Source organism: Xiphophorus couchianus, chromosome 23, assembly GCF_001444195.1.
Source record: "Xiphophorus couchianus chromosome 23, X_couchianus-1.0, whole genome shotgun sequence".
Taxonomy (NCBI): Eukaryota; Metazoa; Chordata; class Actinopteri; order Cyprinodontiformes; family Poeciliidae; genus Xiphophorus; species Xiphophorus couchianus.
In genome coordinates, this window is record NC_040250.1 from 437,174 (window position 1) to 455,206 (window position 18,033).

Sequence of the window (18,033 nt, forward strand, 5' to 3'; positions counted from 1 at the left end):
TCTTCGTTCTCAGGTCTGTTACAGTGTGTGTGTATGTGTGTAGGTGTGTGTGTGTGTGTGTGTGTGTAGGTGTGTGTGCATGTGTGTGTGAGAAACTCTGCTTCAAAGCCAGGTTCTGGGGTTTTCTCCAGTTTTCCAGAGGAATATTTGGCCTCCATGTTGTTTCCTTCTCACGGCGTCCGGGACTGAGGAGCTTCACCTGATCAGGAGGACGAGGAGCTGCTGAGGTTCTCCAGAAGTTTCTGAGCGTTTTAAATAAATTATATTTTCGCCAAACTAGAAAAACTGTTTATAACAAAGAGTGTAATATCACGCCATCTAGTGGTTAAATTTTTCTCCTTCAAGCAGATAAAAACATCATGACACTGCAGTTACCATCATCTTCATAGCTGTCTTCCTTATTTCTCATCTTTTTAGTTGTCTTTTTTTACCTGAAAACATTTAAACAATAAAAAACGTAAAATATTCAAATTATTTTAATTTATGAAAAATTTAAGATGGATATCATGGCTATTCTTTATTTTTCACCAAATCACCAATTAAATGAATGTGTTTGGTGTCAATTCATGGCCTACATATTTTGAACAATAAAACTCATATATATTCTTGATCTTGTTTCATTTTTCTGGCGGACAGTTTGGTTGTAATGGAGAATATAAATTTATAATAAAATCATAGCAGTTATTGCCAGTGTTGGGCACAGCTAATGGTTTGGTCCGCTAACCGCTAATTCATTAAACAAGAATGCTAACCACATAACATTAGCAAAAGCTACCATCAAACTGCTGGCATATGAAAAATTAGCAGAAGCTAATGCTAAACTGTTAGACACATTAAAAATATTAGCAGGAGCTTGGGGCGCGACCCGTATTTGGAGGCCTTGGGTCCTCGACGCGGCCGTCGCGGGTTCGACTCCCAGACCCGACGGCGTTTGCCTCATGTCTTCCCCCCTCTCCTTCCCCGTTTTCTGTCAGCCCACTGTCATATAAGGGGCACTAGAGCCCACAAAAGACCCCTGGAGGGGTAATATATATATATATATATATATATATATATTAGCAGGAGCTAACGCCAAGCCATTAAGCACATAAAAAATTAGTAGATGCTAAGGGCAAACCGATAAACACATTAAGAAACTAGCCAAAGCTAATGCTAACCACTAGGTCATGCCCTTTAAAAAAACAACACACACTTGTTGGGTCATTAAATATCTAAGCTGATGTTAAGCATTTAATAAAGGTTAAAGGTCATGAAGGGTGGAAGCAGAAAGTCTCTTCTCTCTAGAAACAAGATGGCAGCTGGACTGAGGTCAGCAGAGCTGCACCTGGATGGAGGATGAAACTCCTCTGGACAGGTGAGAGCAGAGTTCTGTGGTTAGGGTTCCCAAGGGTTACCAAGCATATGGATCGCCTGACGGAGTTTGATTTCAGGAGAAATGGCGTCAGAAAACACGAAGGGACTAAAGCTGATGTTTTACTGCACAGTTGAATAAGCTGCACTGTCTTCAGGTGGCCACTAGAGGTCAGGGTAAACTTGAATAACGCAGCTGGAACAGCTGGATGTTTCTTTTTAATGTGTTTTATCACATGGATGTAATTAAATCAGTATTTTTAATTAAATTTGATTCGTTTTGCTCTTGAGAACTTTGAAGAAATTAAAACTTTCCCATTGATCAGCCAGAGAAAGATTTTACTGAGTTAATATTTCAGTTCAGGAGAACAGAAAGCAATATAATGCCTCCTAGAATCAGTGCTGGGCGGCATGCAGAGAGAAAATGACCAGGTCTGAACATTTATTATTTACTTATATCAGTATGCTTTTGATGTCTGTGTGACCGGTTGACTTCTGCGTTGTGTGTTTATAGGACAAACCATAAAAACACCGAGTCTGGGTTTGGAGGCGGACTCCGTTTATTCAGCCTGTCAATCGGGAGATATTAGCATTAGCACGTAGCATGTGCTCCAGTTCTCCAACCCGATCTATACAAAATCATAATGTTAGCATGCATCAAATCTTATAAATGCATAATAGCAACTCGAATGAAAATATTAACCTAACATTAATACAGAAGAAAAAAATAAACATTTGGACAATATAAATGAAAGGATTACAATAGATTATAAAACTTGCCTCTTCCCAGTGGAACGATTAACAAAAGGGAAGAGGAAATGAACAACTTAACATTTATAATGGTGCTGGAGGACCCTGAACAAAAGAAGAAGAAAGTAGGGCGGAGCTGGAGGACCAAACCCCTCATAGCAGACACAGAGGAACACAAAGACAGAGGGCAAATAAATTAAAGAAAACATTTTGTGAAAATATACAACAATATAGACCCAGTTACATCTGCATGCTCCTTTGAAATATTTGTCATTACAAAAGGCCCCGCCCCCAATGACCAGCAGGACAACATGTTTATTATGCTATCCCATTGTAAGATCAACTGTTCAGTTTTTAGCCCAAATTCTTTAACATTGTCACCTTACAGAAGATTGCAAGCCTCTAAGCAGTCAAACCACGAAGCAACGTTCCATCCAGAACCTTTGTGTTCATTTGTTTCTGGTACGACTGTAAATCCAACGGACATCTGCTAACAGCAGTGATGGAAGCTGCTTCTCTGTTAATTTCTGCTTCTAACAATCTGACTGGATGCTGGAAAAGACTATTGTTGTGTTGAAGTTGTACTAAAAGGAGCGTGCTTATCAATGAAGCTATACTAGGCTAAAATAGCATCTCAATGCTGTAGCAGCTAACACTAATGTCAGCGTCCACATTTCTAAGGAAGCTCCATGAATGATGAGAAAAACTCTGGAAACATCAAAGTAGCGCTCTTTATGTCTACGAAAGGTGCTATAGACATAAAGCTTTTCTTATTTTGATGTAATTTTTTACTTCCTGTGACGTCACTTGCTATTTACAAAATCTCCTGTTGGGGGTGCTAAAACTACACTTACAACAACACTAATACCACTCTAACAGCACAGATGTCCTAAAATTTCTTGGTCTTGGCCCCCTGTGAATATTTTCTGGGGTCGCCCCTGCTGTGTTACTTCCTGTAGCCACCACATGGGGGCGCTGCTGCGCCGTTCAACTGGATGTTTAATTAGCACCAAACCAAAAGTCAACATGTCTGTTGGTCTTTGTTCCTCCTTTAAACTGCTCGGTGTTGGCGGGCTGTCTGTGTCCATTAACTGAACTGATAGTGTTTATTTAACCAGGCCCCCTCCTCTTCTCCCTCCTCCTCTTCCTCCCCCTCCTCCTCCTGTCTCCTCCCTCCCTGCTCATATCTCCGCTCCGGCCCTCCCGTCTTCTCCAGTCTGCTGCTGCCGCTCTCCGCGCCTCCTGTCCGGCCGCAGCGCGCCGCTTGTTTCCGGTCGGACCGCCGGCCCTCGCCCCGCTCGGTGCGGACATGCTCCCGGGGCTCCGGAGATGAGGCTCCGCAATGTCTCAGTCCTGACCGTCTTGTTGTTCGGGCTGAGCGGGCTGGTCTCGCTGTCTTGGTACACCGCCTTCAGCAGCTCCAGAGGTAAGCCCGGACCCGGTGGAGGGGAGGAAGAGGAGGAGGAGATCTCCTCACCAGGAGCATCTTCATCTCCTCTGGAGGATGAGGAGCTGGTGGTGGTGATGTGAGGAAGGAGCGTTTGGTTTGTGATGCATCACACTCGGGGAGACGATGAGGAGGAGGAGGATGGTGATAAAGAGTGAGGGTGCTCCAGGCAGCGCCTCCTGATGCTGGAGATGCTGCAGAGTCGCTCTGGTTCAGAACCAGCCTGGAGCCGTAGCGACTGCTGCCGGGAACGGAGCTCTGCTGGGCAGGAAGAGTAGCAGGGAGGCTCGGTCCGGATGGATGGTTGGTTGGTTGGTTGGTTGGTTGGTTGGATGGATCGTTGGATGGTTTGTTGGTTGGAAAGTTTGTTGGTTGGATGGTTTGTTGGATGATGAATGGTTTGTTGGTTGGATGGATGGTTTGTTGGTTGGATGATTTGTTGGATGATGAATGGTTTGTTGGTTGGATGGATGGTTTGTTGGATGGATGGTTTGTTGGTTGGATGGTTGGTTGGTTGGTTGGATGGATGGTTTGTTGGTTGGTTGGATGGATGGTTTGTTGGTTGGTTGGATGGTTTGTTGGTTGGATGGTTTGTTGGTTGGTTGGATGGATGAATGGTTTGTTGTTTAAATGGTTTGTTGGTTGGTTGGATGGTTTGTTGGTTGGTTGGATGGATGAATGGTTTGTTGTTTAAATGGTTTGTTGGTTGGTTGGATGGTTTGTTGGTTGGATGGTTTGTTGGTTGGTTGGATGGTTTGTTGGTTGGTTGGATGGATGGTTTGTTGGATGGATGAATGGTTTGTTGTTTAAATGGTTTGTTGGTTGGATGGATGGTTTGTTGGTTGGATGGTTTGTTGGTTGGATGGATGGTTTGTTGGTTGGTTGGATGGATGGTTTGTTGGTTGGTTGGATGGTTTGTTGGTTGGATGGTTTGTTGGTTGGTTGGATGGATGAATGGTTTGTTGTTTAAATGGTTTGTTGGTTGGTTGGATGGTTTGTTGGTTGGTTGGATGGATGAATGGTTTGTTGTTTAAATGGTTTGTTGGTTGGTTGGATGGTTTGTTGGTTGGTTGGATGGTTTGTTGGTTGGATGGTTTGTTGGTTGGTTGGATGGATGGTTTGTTGGATGGATGAATGGTTTGTTGGATGGATGAATGGTTTGTTGTTTAAATGGTTTGTTGGTTGGTTGGATGGTTTGTTGGTTGGATGGTTTGTTGGTTGGTTGGATGGTTTGTTGGTTGGATGGTTTGTTGGTTGGTTGGATGGATGGTTTGTTGGATGGATGAATGGTTTGTTGTTTAAATGGTTTGTTGGTTGGTTGGATGGTTTGTTGGTTGGATGGTTTGTTGGTTGGTTGGATGGTTTGTTGGTTGGATGGTTTGTTGGTTTGTTGGTTGGATGGTTTGTTGGTTGGTTGGATGGTTTGTTGGTTGGTTGGATGGTTTGTTGGTTGGATGGTTTGTTGGTTGGTTGGATGGATGGTTTGTTGGATGGATGAATGGTTTGTTGTTTAAATGGTTTGTTGGTTGGTTGGATGGTTTGTTGGTTGGATGGTTTGTTGGTTGGTTGGATGGTTTGTTGGTTGGATGGTTTGTTGGTTGGTTGGATGGATGGTTTGTTGGATGGATGAATGGTTTGTTGTTTAAATGGTTTGTTGGTTGGTTGGATGGTTTGTTGGTTGGATGATTTGTTGGATGATGAATGGTTTGTTGGTTGGATGAATGGTTTGTTGGTTTGATGGTTTGTTGGTTGGATGATTTGTTGGATGATGAATGGTTTGTTGGTTGGATGGATGGTTCGTTGGATGGATGGTTTGTTGGTTGGATGGTTGGTTTGTTGGATGGATGATTTGTTGGTTGGATGGATGATTTGTTGGTTGGATGGTTTGTTGGATGGATGGTTTGTTGGTTGGATGGATGGTTGGTTGGTTGGATGGATGGTTTGTTGGTTGGATGGTTTGTTGGTTGGATGGATGGTTTGTTGGTTGGTTGGATGGATGGTTTGTTGGTTGGTTGGATGGTTTGTTGGTTGGATGGTTTGTTGGTTGGTTGGATGGATGAATGGTTTGTTGTTTAAATGGTTTGTTGGTTGGTTGGATAGTTTGTTGGTTGGATGGTTTGTTGGTTGGATGGATGGATGAATGGTTTGTTGTTTAAATGGTTTGTTGGTTGGTTGGATGGTTTGTTGGTTGGTTGGATGGATGAATGGTTTGTTGTTTAAATGGTTTGTTGGTTGGTTGGATGGTTTGTTGGTTGGATGGTTTGTTGGTTGGTTGGATGGATGAATGGTTTGTTGTTTAAATGGTTTGTTGGTTGGTTGGATGGTTTGTTGGTTGGTTGGATGGATGAATGGTTTGTTGTTTAAATGGTTTGTTGGTTGGTTGGATGGTTTGTTGGTTGGATGGTTTGTTGGTTGGTTGGATGGTTTGTTGGTTGGATGGATGGATGGTTTGTTGGTTGTATGTTCTGCCGCTGGTAGAAGCCCCTCTTTGGAACCAGCTTTATGTGGCTCTGGAGGTCAGAGGTCACCCTGATCTCTGGTTTATAGCTGGAAGAACTGAAGCTGTGTGCTAACTCTAGATCTATAGCTCCAGTACTATGGATCTAGATCTATAGTTCTAGATCTCATTCTCTAGGTCGTTCCTCTTTAATAACTTCAGCTTCTGTTCAGATGGAGAACATTTTGGAACATCATAATGTAGGGCTGTGTAACTATGGTAACTAATCCGATTCCTTGTTATCACCTGAGCTAATGGGAGTGTGTAGATATTAATTTCGAGGGTCCCAGGATTGAGCCTTGGGGAACCCCTCCTGTGATTCTGGTCCAGATTTAATGGTTTTATCTTTTCTTTCCTGTGAAATCTGCTCCAGTTCCTGCTGCAGGGCCAGCCTCAGCCATTTTGGGGCCCTGAGCAGGTTTTCACTGGCCCCCTCACACCAACATGTGAGTGTAACATAGCTGCTAGCATTAGCATAATGTGTAATCATCCTGCACCATCCCAGTGTTATTATGGCTGTCGATTTTAACGTTACAGGAGTAGAAAACTAAAAATTTGTATGTAATTTTTAAATGATTTTAAATGTCTTTTGTATTTTACCATGCTCTCTTGGAGTTCTTGGGGGCCCCCTGGTGGTGTGGGGGCCCTAAGCAGCGCCTTCTTAACTCGTGTATGCGTTGGGCCGGCTGGTTTCCTAGGCGGTTCTGCTGTCGACGTGTTGTTCTGCAGCTGCAGTGGAACAGGTGATTCCACAGGAGGAGGTTTGGTTTGTGACACTCGGCCTGCAAGTTGGGGGTTTGGGGGTCGGGGGGCGTTTCCAGGGCGACCTGTGCGCTCTCATCTGCTTTCAGCAGAATAATCTGCTGTGAAGCGGTTCAGCCTGATTATCATCTATCGATGGTATCAGCTCCAGCTTCCTGTGGCGTCTGCAGGGAAAGTCAAACCAAGCTGCTTTTCTGATGTAATGGTGCATTTCAGGAACATTTAAACTGTGAGAAAAGTGTAATAGTGGAGTCAACACGTCCTTCTCAGGAAAAAAGAGTTTTTCTCTGAAAGTTTTCATGTCTGTCTCAATAGTGTGGAGGAAAGGTTGACCTCTAAATGATGCAATTCAAAGAAAAATGGAAAGTTTAACTTTGAAACAATCTGAGAAGTTAACAAGGCCATAAAAGCTGGTCATCCTTCAGCAGCGGTCGGTCATAAACCCCCGCAGCCTTCATGGTGAATGCAGCTCTTTATCTTGATCATGTGATGATGTTAAACTCCTGACGGAGGTCCAGACTGGCACCAGGCCCGGTAAAACATGAGTGGGCCGACTTAAAGGGGGAAAAGAAAACTAGGCGAGGTGTGAGAAACCTGAAGTCCAGCTGGACTGAGTTCTGATCCAAAATAAAACTCCTGCTGCAAAAACCGAAGATCATCCAGAGACAGGAAGGTTTAATTAAGGTCAATAGTTTGACACAAACAGTTTCTTTAAAAAAGAACAAAAATATATAAGAAAATATAGATCAGCCTTCAAAAATATTCAAACAAAATTATGTTATTTATGTAAACGCTGCTAAGATGCAGGAAATCTCCTTTGGTGTTCCTGCTTCGTTCTCGGGTCTCTTTCACCTTCCCTGGTCCACTGGCTTCATTTATGAGTCATGGCTGATTTGTTTTCAGATAAAATCTAAGTTTGTTGAGTAATTTTGAGTTTTGTGGATTTTCTATGGAGACATCTGTAGAGACGTCCTGATTGGTCCTGGTTTTATTTTTGCTCTCCTCAGGTTGAAGGTTTGTTTTCCTGTTGGTTCTTGAAGCCGGTAGAACTTTTATCAGAATAAATCCTGGAAGTCAGAGCATCTTCGACCCTGAAAAGAGATTTTTGGTTCTGGAAACAAACGGAGGAAAGTTTGAACAGCTGATTAGGAGCCGTCTTGTACCTGATTGGTTAGTTCATATTTATACAAACTTTAAAGAAGTAACATGTAGCAAAATGAGAAATTGAGGGCTTTACTGTCAGCGAGTCTCTGTGTTGGTGTTAGCTTTTGGTAAATTATTTATTTTGCAGTTAAAATTAATTTGACAAATTAATAGCTTCTACAAATGTTTAGCAGTTTAGCTCAGATTCTTGTTTAGCAAATTAGTGGTTAGTGAAGCTAACTTTTTGGTTAGCTGCAGCTGATTTTAGTGCCAACATTTGTTCTCCATGACAACAACCAGAAAAAGGAAACACAAGAAAATACATAAGATTTTATGACTCAAAATTTGTAGCATGTGATTCAACTAATTTTACAGCAAAAATGTATTTTCCTCAACAACCATGGCAGCCATCTTGAATTTTTTGGTGGTTCTGGGTTTCTAGGAAGTATCAAGTGGACCGGGCAGAACCAGCGCTGCTCTAAACAGGCTTTACTAATCTGATATCAATAAATATGACCCAATAAAATATCAGAGTTTTGCATCCAGCTGTTTTCAGCTGGAGGATTTTTCATCAAATCATCAGATTAGAGCTGAAGCGTCACATGACCAGGAGTCCCACGCTCAGCCTGGTGAGCCGCCATCACAGCGTGGGTTTGTTCCCGCTGTGCAGCACAAACACGTCCACACAGTGTGTGTGTGTGTGTGTGTGTGTGTGTGGGTGTGTGTGTGTGTGTGTGTGATGGTGAGACTCAGTGCTACTGCAGAAAGAAGGTTTGCTTGATTTATTGCCTCGTCTGATTGGATGCTGTTGGAAGTGATGGTTTTTATTCTGAGTCTCCTGATTGGATGAGAGGAAGGAAGATAATCTGGTTTAAGATCGGATAACAGAAACTGCAACATTTTCAGCACAAAAACCATATTTTCCAGCTAATTATTGAATAAATGAGCTGAACATCAGAGATATTTATAGTTTTTAATCTTCAGGTTCTCCATCAGGTTGGAGCAAAGTGTTTTTCTATCCGTTCGTCTTTCCAGAGTTTCTCTGATCATTCATGGAGCTTCTTCAGAAATGTGGATGCTGACATTAGCATTAGCTGCTACATGTTAGCATCGAGGTACTGTTCCAGGCTTGCACAGCTTCTGCTAGGCTAACTGCTTTTAGCACAACTTGAGCACAAGTCGGTTCCAGCGTCCAGTCATATCGTTTGAAGCAGAAATTAACAGAGAAGCCGCTTCCATTGTTGCTGTTAGCGGATTAGCTGTGCGTCAGATTTACTGTTGTATCAGAAACAAATTAATACAAAGGTTCCGGCTCAGAACGTTTGAATGTAAAACATAAATGTGGTTAATTACATTAAAATTTATGTAATTAATTTAAATTTACCTGCTAAACTTTCAGTCCTTGTATAAGCTATTTGAAACTGAGCTGCAGCTTTCTATGACTGGTGACCACACACACACACACACACACACAGATTTCCTGAACAACACAACAGACGGTTCATAGTGATCAGATGACACATCGGCCTCTTTCAGGCTGGAGATGAACATGCTCAGCCTAGTCTGGCTGTCTCTCTCACTCTCTCACACACACACACACACACACACACACACACACACACACAAACAGCGCTGTTTAACTGCTTCGTTAAGTCTCCTTGGTCTTTCCTCTCATTCAGGAATATTTACAAACACAAAGAAACACATTTTAACAATCTTTTTATTAATATTGCTGTTATGGCTGATATTTACCAATATTATAAATCTTTCTCTAACCTTTTTTATGATGAAAACACGACCAGAACCGCTGACTTCTCTGCTGCAGTTAAACACCCACAATCCTTTGCTGCGTCTCCAATAATCGGACCGGTCGATGTTGATGCCGATAAATCGTACATTTCTCTGAAAAATCCTCTTTCTGGGTTTTAAATAGATTTCTTCAGTCAATTTGTCTTTACTTGCTCCCATGTTTCTGGTTTCATCCCTCCATCTCTTATTTCCTTTCCTTTCCCTCCATTGCTCCGCTTTGTTTTTCCTCGTCTGGATCTTTCAGTTCTCTTCATCCTCCTCCTCTTCCTCTTAATGTTTCAGCAACATGAGAATCTCCAACAGTTTGGTCAATATGAGTGAAACTGAGAGTCTGACAGACTGTGTGTGTGTGTGTGTTTACACAGAGTTCAGATTCATAATGAAAAATCCTTTAACCCAGTTGGTCAGCCATGCTAACTCACCCTTAGCACGGGTGGGTTAGCACCGGTTACTCTTGGTGAACCGATACCGGTCCAACATGAGGTTTTCTTTTAAACCTGATTCAGTGCAAAAGATGAAAAAATATTTCAGATTAATGTTTGATGAAGGAATAATGTCATAATTTACTCTAAAAGCTGGAAAGTTCTGGGTGGATCCGCTGTTGGTTTCCTCTAATGATTCAATGTAGAACAGACTAAATTTAACTGCAAGCTAAATATTTGTTAGAAAGCTAAATATTTAGTTTAGAAACTACACATTGAGCTCCAACCTAAACATTTAGAAAGCCATGTAAATATTTAACTCCATGAATATTTAATAAGCAGGTTGTAAATATTTAGCTCCAAACTAAAGAAATAGCTCTGAGCGATCTAAATTATTAGTTAGCTAATAACTAATAAACTAAATTTATTAGTTAAACTAAATAAAGTCATAACTAAAAGTTTAGCTAATATTCAAATTCACTTGCTAATAAGTGGAAATGGACTATCAAAATAAAAGCCAGGTCTTGAGAACTTTCATAGTTGTATTTACACTGTTGCTGTTTTAAGCTGAGATGATGATGATGATGATGATGATGATGAGAAGCGATTCAAAAGTTTACAAAGACCCAGCTTTTATTTTGGTAGTCTATTTCTGGTTATTGCCACCTGAATTTGCATATTACCTAAACATTTAACTCCCAGATAAATAATTAGCTTCTAACTGGAACTAAATATTTAGCTACAAATTCAACATGAATTCATTATGAATGAATGAATCCGATGGTGAAAACATGACTGGAAATGAATCCAGGCTAAATGAACAAATTATTGCTGTTATGTAATTACGCTCAGCTGCATGAACAGGCAGAGAAGTTCCTGATTAACTGGGAGCAGAACCAGAACCGGGCCCTGCCTCAGGTTTTGTTGGCATCCTGATCATCATGGCCGCCTCCTCATGGCGGCGCGTTAATCAGCGGCGCCACTCTCCGCCGGCTCCTGGAGGTCCAAGACGCTGCCAGAGAAACCGATGAATATTTGATGTTTGGACCTGCAGCTCGGGTTTCAGCGGCTCAGAAACCGCCTGGAGTTCTGCTCTGCAGACCGGACCGAACCGGACCGTTTCTCCAGACTGGAGGAGTTTCCACCGTCACATAAACATGTTGGTCCAATCAGCAGATCCAGACCAACCCGGTTTCATCTGGGCCGTGGTTCCGCCTCAGTCACATGGAAACTGTCCGTGTTTGATCCGTTCTGCTGGAACTGTGTTGGATCAGCCGGAAAGAACCGGCAGCAGAACCGGGCCGCCGCCGAGAGGACAGAACCACACACCCGGGAGATAAATATTCCTACTGAGGCAGAACGGATCCATGACTGTGTTCTGGTTCTGGAGACAATGAGTGACCCAGTGGCTTTCTGAGGTTCTGTTTGTGTAGTGACCTTTGACCTTCTTTTGTGGCTTGGTTTAGTGGGGATCGGCTTCAGTCGGCGCAGAGCCGTCGGTCAGAACCTGAAACCAGGGCTTCCTAGTTGCTATGGTGATTCCCTCCTTTTATTTCACAATGTTTGATTCTAAATGATTATTATGATTTCTGCTTCAATCTGTAGATTCAAAGATCCTCATCTTCTTCTCCAGTCTTCTGCTCATTCTGGCGTATTTAGCAGTTTAGCGTTAGCGTAGCTAAGACTCTTGTTAGTTTCTGGTTAGCTGCCCCCACCACTGGTAATAACTACCGTCCATTTTAGTTCACCATGGCGGCCATCTTGAAACATAACAACATTGTGAGTCAACATGATTTCTATGGATCCAATTATGGATGATTAGACACCAGAAGTATTCATCTATGATAAATGTTAGCAAATCCTTGAGGAACATGGTGGCCATCTTGAATTTTTCTGTGGCTAACTAAATGGTTTTTAAAAGAAAAAGCAAAGCCAGTTAGCGTCTTGTATCTGCATGTGAAACACTTTAATGAAATATTAAATCAGCTGCTGAGTCCAACCAGATGCAGCTTTCATCCATCTGATGATGATGATGATCTCAGGTTCAGCTCTCACCTCCACCTTCATCTCTCCTCCTCCTCCTCTTCCTGTCGGTAGAGCAGATAATCTGACGCTCGAGCTGGCAGCAGCATATTTCTGTGTGCAGACGGATTATGGCTGAGATTCATGAGATCTGGAACAGAGATGAAGATGATGAAGAGGAAGAGGAGGTGACGGTGAATCAGATCAGCTTCCTCACAGAGAGAGCGCCATCTGCCAGCCTGGTGTGTGTGTGTGTGTGTGAGCGCACAGTTACTGTGAATGGCTTTCCTTACATTAGCTGCTTAAATCCGTCAGATTCAGATCGATGAATATCCGAGTTTCCATCTGAGAATTTTACTGAAATTGTGAAAATAAATTTGCTGAAAGGAAACAAGTCAATTTAGAAAAAATATGTTTTTTGATCAAAAGTTTTTGTGCTGGGATGAGTTGGTTTTTCAGTATCAAAATATTTTTCGCACCACAAGTCACATGATCAGCAGCCGGATGTTCCCACTGGTGGAAACACCAAAGACGACGACAGGAAGTGGCTTTAGGCTGAAGGATTGCTTTTCGGTCAATGTGCAGCTGGATTCACCAGAGCTATTAAAAGGTGCGTCAAAGTGTTGAATCCATCGCTCCGACAAAAAATCGACTCCTTTCCACTACAGTTTTACCACATTTAACCGAAAACCACCTGATCAGCGACAAGACTAGAAAAACTAGTTTCTGCAAAAACTGTTTCCATAAAACTAATTTTAGAAATGTTGCACAGATATATAAAGAATGGAACGCAGCTACTTTTTTATTCGCAGAAAACTTTCAAAACACGCTGAAGTTTCATCACATATTCAACCAGAACCGGAACCGGACTGAGTCTTAACCAAAATGGACCTACTGTCCATTCTGTCCTTGCAGAAAAATCCCATGAAATGCACATGTGAAAACCATCAACTATATGTAACATGCACATGTGGTCTACACTAATTTTCACATGTGAATTTGGAACATTTCATGGTAAAACAGATTCACATGTTTTCTCGTACTCCCAGGTATCATTTATAAAATAAATGTGGAAATATTTTACCATTTTATACAGTGCAATATATTTTCACATGACCATAGTGGCCATCTTGAAATCTTCAAGTGTAACAATACATTTTCAAGATGGCTGCCCTCACATGATGTACATGTGAATCAGATGTGATACCTGTGTAGACATACAGGAAACTCATGTGAAACTTTCCAAATCTGCATGTATGCATGCAGTGGCCTTGGTTCTGGAGGTTCTGGACCGCCGGATGGCCCTGTAGCGATCTGCTGGGTCAGAGGAATGACCCGGTTCTGGGCCGATCAGAACCGGACAGATGAAGCGGTTCTGGTAAGATGGAGGCTGTGTGTGAGTGAATCCTGTGAAACAGGAAGTGTCCGAGGAATCGGACCAGAACCGGGTAGGAAGGAGCCTGAACAAGGCCCCCACCGTCGCCCCCCGGTGTCTGGAGGTGGCGCTGTCTCAGGTAGCGGCTCCTGAATGGGAGCGTCTGTGGACGGAGCCGGGCGGCGCCGCCGGCACAAAGAGGCCTTGTGGAGAGCGAGGGGCCACATCTGGAGGCCGGCGGAGGAACCGACCAATCAGCCGTCGCCGCGCCGATCATCAGGTTTCAGCTCCCAGCTGAAGCTTTGATTTCCTCCGCTTCAGGATCAGCTTTCAGGGATTTCTGCTGCTGCTTTTCCAGAACCGAACTGCAGAAGATTTAGTGGAAGGACGAATCTTTAAACATGGAGAAATTGTCTTTTTCTTCTTCTTAAAGCTCCCACATGAGGCTCAACCAACTGGTTGAAAACCCGGATAGGGCTTTGTATTTACCTTCAGAACTTTATGAAAGATTTTTTAAACTGAATGTTCTATCAGAAATATTCTAAAAACGTCTGAAAAGTTTCAGAACCGTTTCTGAATGTTGGTAAAACGCCCTGTGGGAATCAAACCTGCAACCTCCCCAGCAGGCTCAGGAAGTGCGGCTCACACGCGCTCCCCAGGGAGGAAGCTGATTGGTTTACACTGACAAGAATCTAGTTGCCATGCCAACAGTCTGCCAGTCAGGGGTCTGTTTCCACGGTAACAAAAGAGCCCTCCCTTCCTCCAGCTGTCATTTAAGGAGACAAAGTGTCCACCATTCGGGCAGGTGGGACGCCGTGCGTCCCGTCCGGATCAGAGACAGACCTGCTGGGACATTCTGCGCCATCCTCTCTGGGTCCGATTGGACCGCCGGGCTTTTATTCAGGCCGGGAGACTGAAAGGAGTAGAACTAATCCTCTTAGAAACACACAGAACCACCGGTTCTGGTTCTGATAAATGTGACCAAATAAAGCTTGAGTGTTTCAGACCGGGTCCAGTTCTTTGGTAATGGTCCAAGTCGACGTATGTGGGCTGGTACCAGGTTCTGGATTATTTTCACAGCCATCAGAACAAACAGATAAATATTTCACATCTGGCTACAAGAACCTAATTTGGCACAGATGTTTTAGCAGGGCTAGCATTTCAGAAAAAACAAGAGTTAGCAATATGACAGCCATTTTTTAAAATTGAACATTTTTTATTTTGCACCCAATTTGTTAATATTTCCTTTTAATATTTTTGCATTAAAAAACACCGATTAGTTGAATGTGTTTGGTGTGAAATCTTAGCCTGCACACTTTGAACCGTAGTTAGCTTCCCCTGCTGCTAATTCACTAAGCAAGAATCTTAAGTCTGCTAACTCCAAAAGAACTAAACACAAAAAATTAGCAGCAGCTAACGTTCAATTGCTATAATCAAAAACAAAACATTACAGAAAGCCAATGCTGAACAAAAGTGAAAAGAAAATAATGCTCAATGAAATAAAAAATTTGTGGAAGCTAATAATCAAAAATTAGAAGCTAACGCTAACCACAAAAAACATACCAGAAGCAAATGCTAAACAAAAAATTTGTGGAAGTTAACACTGAACTAAGAATGCACAACTGCTAAATGCATAAAAAATTGTCAAAACCAATTCTAAATACATGAAGAATTATTGGAAGCTAATTGTAAACAAAAAATGTAGCAGAAGCTAATGCTAACTTGCATTAAAAACAATGTAGCGTAATATTTGAGGAAACGCCTGCAGTCGCAGCTCGACGCAGTCAGACGTCAACGTGGTTCATCTGCAACAAAACCTGAAACTTCAGACTAAAACCAGCCAGTTGGTCTGACAGGATGTAGTCGAGGAAATGCTGCCTGCAAACAGCGGACTGGTTCTGGTTGGCATCACTAGGTTGACGTAGCTTTTAACCTGAGAGTAATCAAGTTACTTTCTCAAGGCAACTGATCAGCGGGTCGTTAATGGAGTCAGAACCTTCCTGTTAGTTCCAGCTAACGGAGCTGCTGAACATCTGGAAGACTGAGAGAGGCAGCCTGTTGGAGTCTGACTGAAACACACACACACACACACACCCCGACAGCTGCAGGGCAGCACACACACACACAATGCTGCCTTGTTTAAGCAGAAGTGATACTTGAGCTGAAGGAGTGTGTGAGAACAAACGGCTCAGTTTAAAGTTCAGCACACACACACACACAACCACCCAGCTCTGATGAGCCATAAACCAGCTGCTGTTCCCGCGCTGCGTCCTCCACATCCAGGCCTCGCTGGTTCCCAGTTTCCTCCCAGTGGTCCAGATTTTCCTGGACTCTGGTCCGCTGGTTCCAACCAACCCGTCTCCAGGTTTCCTGAAGTTTTTCTCTGGACTTTGGTTCTGTTTCTGGCCGTGACCGAACTGACCGGTGACTCAGTTACACCCAGGCACCGGACCGGACCGACCCGCTTTCACTCTTCGGTCTTCATTAACTTTATAGATACGCATCTGAAAAGTGTGGCTGACTTTTACATTCTCTCTGTGCGGATCCACTTTCATCCAGTTTGTGACGGCGCACAAAAGCTTCGATGTGTCGAAGCTCCACATCGACCGTTTGACCAGAACCGGGTCAAGAGACAAACAGAGTTGTCAAACAGCAATCTGTGACCTCTGACCCCCGCTGGCTGTTTGTGTAAACACGGCTGGGCTCGATGCTGGTTCTGGTTCTGGTCTGTTAGGCTGCTGAGAGTTGCTCTGCAGTTTGTCTGAGTTTCATAAATTATTTCCTGAGTGAATGAAGTTCTGCAGCGTCGGAGCCTCAGAAACGCATGAAGCTGCAGCTAGCAGCTAGCATCACAGCATCATTACAATTCATAACTGACTTAATTACAGCGTCCGTAATTAATACCATAATAACCATACAGCAATGAAATAAACATTTTCAATTAAAAAATCATTTTTGCTGCTAAATTATTGGATAAATATTCATATGATTTCAAATATTTTATAGTTTTTAATCTATTTTTAGGTTATTCAACCATCAAATCCTTTAGAAATGTGGATTAGCATTAGCTGCTACGTGTTAGCACTTAGGTGCTATTTTAGGCTAGCGTAGCTTCACTGATAGGCTAACTCCTTTTAGCACAACGATAGTCTAGTCCAGCATCCAATCAGATCATTTAGACCGGCCGTTAGCGGATGTGCGTCAGATTTACGGGTGTACCAGAAACGGGCCTTTAAAAATATGAAGGACCAAAATAGATTCCCATTTATTAACCTGTTTGAATTCGTCTTAGCTTTGGAGCAACTAAACCAAACGTTGACTTTTCACTGAACTGTAAATTCAGCCCAAATCAGGAACCAAACAGTAACTGAGCCGGTTTAATAATAACATTTTTATCTTTTCCATCTGCAGTGATTTAGAATTTTACTGACGTTTTTTACCCAGCAGATGAAATGAAAAAAGCACCAAAAGTTTGTTTTAAAATACTTCTATTGCCCTTCAGCTGCTTTCAACCGAATGCTTTTGGACTCTGCTGGTTCTGTCCATCTTGGTCCGGTTCGGTCCTTAAACCAGTTGGGGCTCCTGCAGGGCATTCTGGGTAACGTAGTTTGTGTTCGGCGGACGGTGAGCTGGTGATGCGTTCAGGACCGCCTTGAGGCAGCAGGGTGTGACCCGGCATGGGAAAGAAGTGTAACCCAGGGTAAAAACTGCCCTTAATCCCACCTTTGGTGCTCCATTGGGTAGAGTGACAGTCAGTCACACAGTGCATTCAGCCAATCACTGCATCTTGAGTGGTTAATCAGGCCTGCTCCAGCTTTCCCAGTCAGGTGTGAGGGGGAGAGCTGGAGACAAAGGAGCCACAGATCTGAACATCCAGTGAGCTTGGAGCCATGAAGTTGTCATGCACTGAACTATTTATGGAATTGGCCAGGTGATCCTTTGTGGGGTTAAAGGGTGGCGAGCTTCTGACAACTGGCTGGAGCCAGGAGAAGCTGAAATTTACTCCATACTGGTCTGGTAGGAGTCTGATGGTCTGTACTGGTTCCCCCTCCATCTCACTACCTAGACACACAATCCATTATTCATCTCTTTTCTGGTGGAAACAAATTGCGCTTCGACATTTTTTCATCACAAATAACTGGACAATTAAAACATGGACTTTTAAATGTGTGTCGGTCAGACGATGTGCTGACCAGCGGGGAAAGTTAGGACTCTGTGCACATCTATATAGAAGATCTACTGCAGTACTGTGTATATATATTGTATTTATTTATTTCTTTTTTTGGTTTCCATGTATGTTTGTGTCTTGTGGTGTTCACTTACTTTTTTTCTTTAAAATACATAATATTGAAAGCAGTTATTCTTTTGTATTGTTTTATTGATTACTGACAGCAGCTCCAGTAGATGAATCTAGTCTTCTGGTGTTCTGTGCCATCTAGTCCCTTAACTACATTAT

The 18,033-nt window shown here is 42.8% G+C and overlaps 1 protein-coding gene across 2 annotated transcripts in view; it reads left to right on the plus strand.

Annotated features, from left to right (window-relative positions):
* Positions 1-3,270: 3,270 nt before the first annotated feature.
* mgat4b (alpha-1,3-mannosyl-glycoprotein 4-beta-N-acetylglucosaminyltransferase B) overlaps positions 3,271-18,033 on the plus strand; it is a 49,176-nt gene continuing 34,413 nt past the window's right edge. For both annotated transcript variants that reach the window (XR_003594415.1, XM_028009115.1), the window contains exon 1: positions 3,271-3,526. Coding sequence is in view for 1 of the 2 variants with exons in the window: in XM_028009115.1 (XP_027864916.1) it covers positions 3,430-3,526 (97 nt within the window). In the remaining variant the exon portion in view is untranslated. The remainder of the gene's footprint in view (positions 3,527-18,033) is intronic.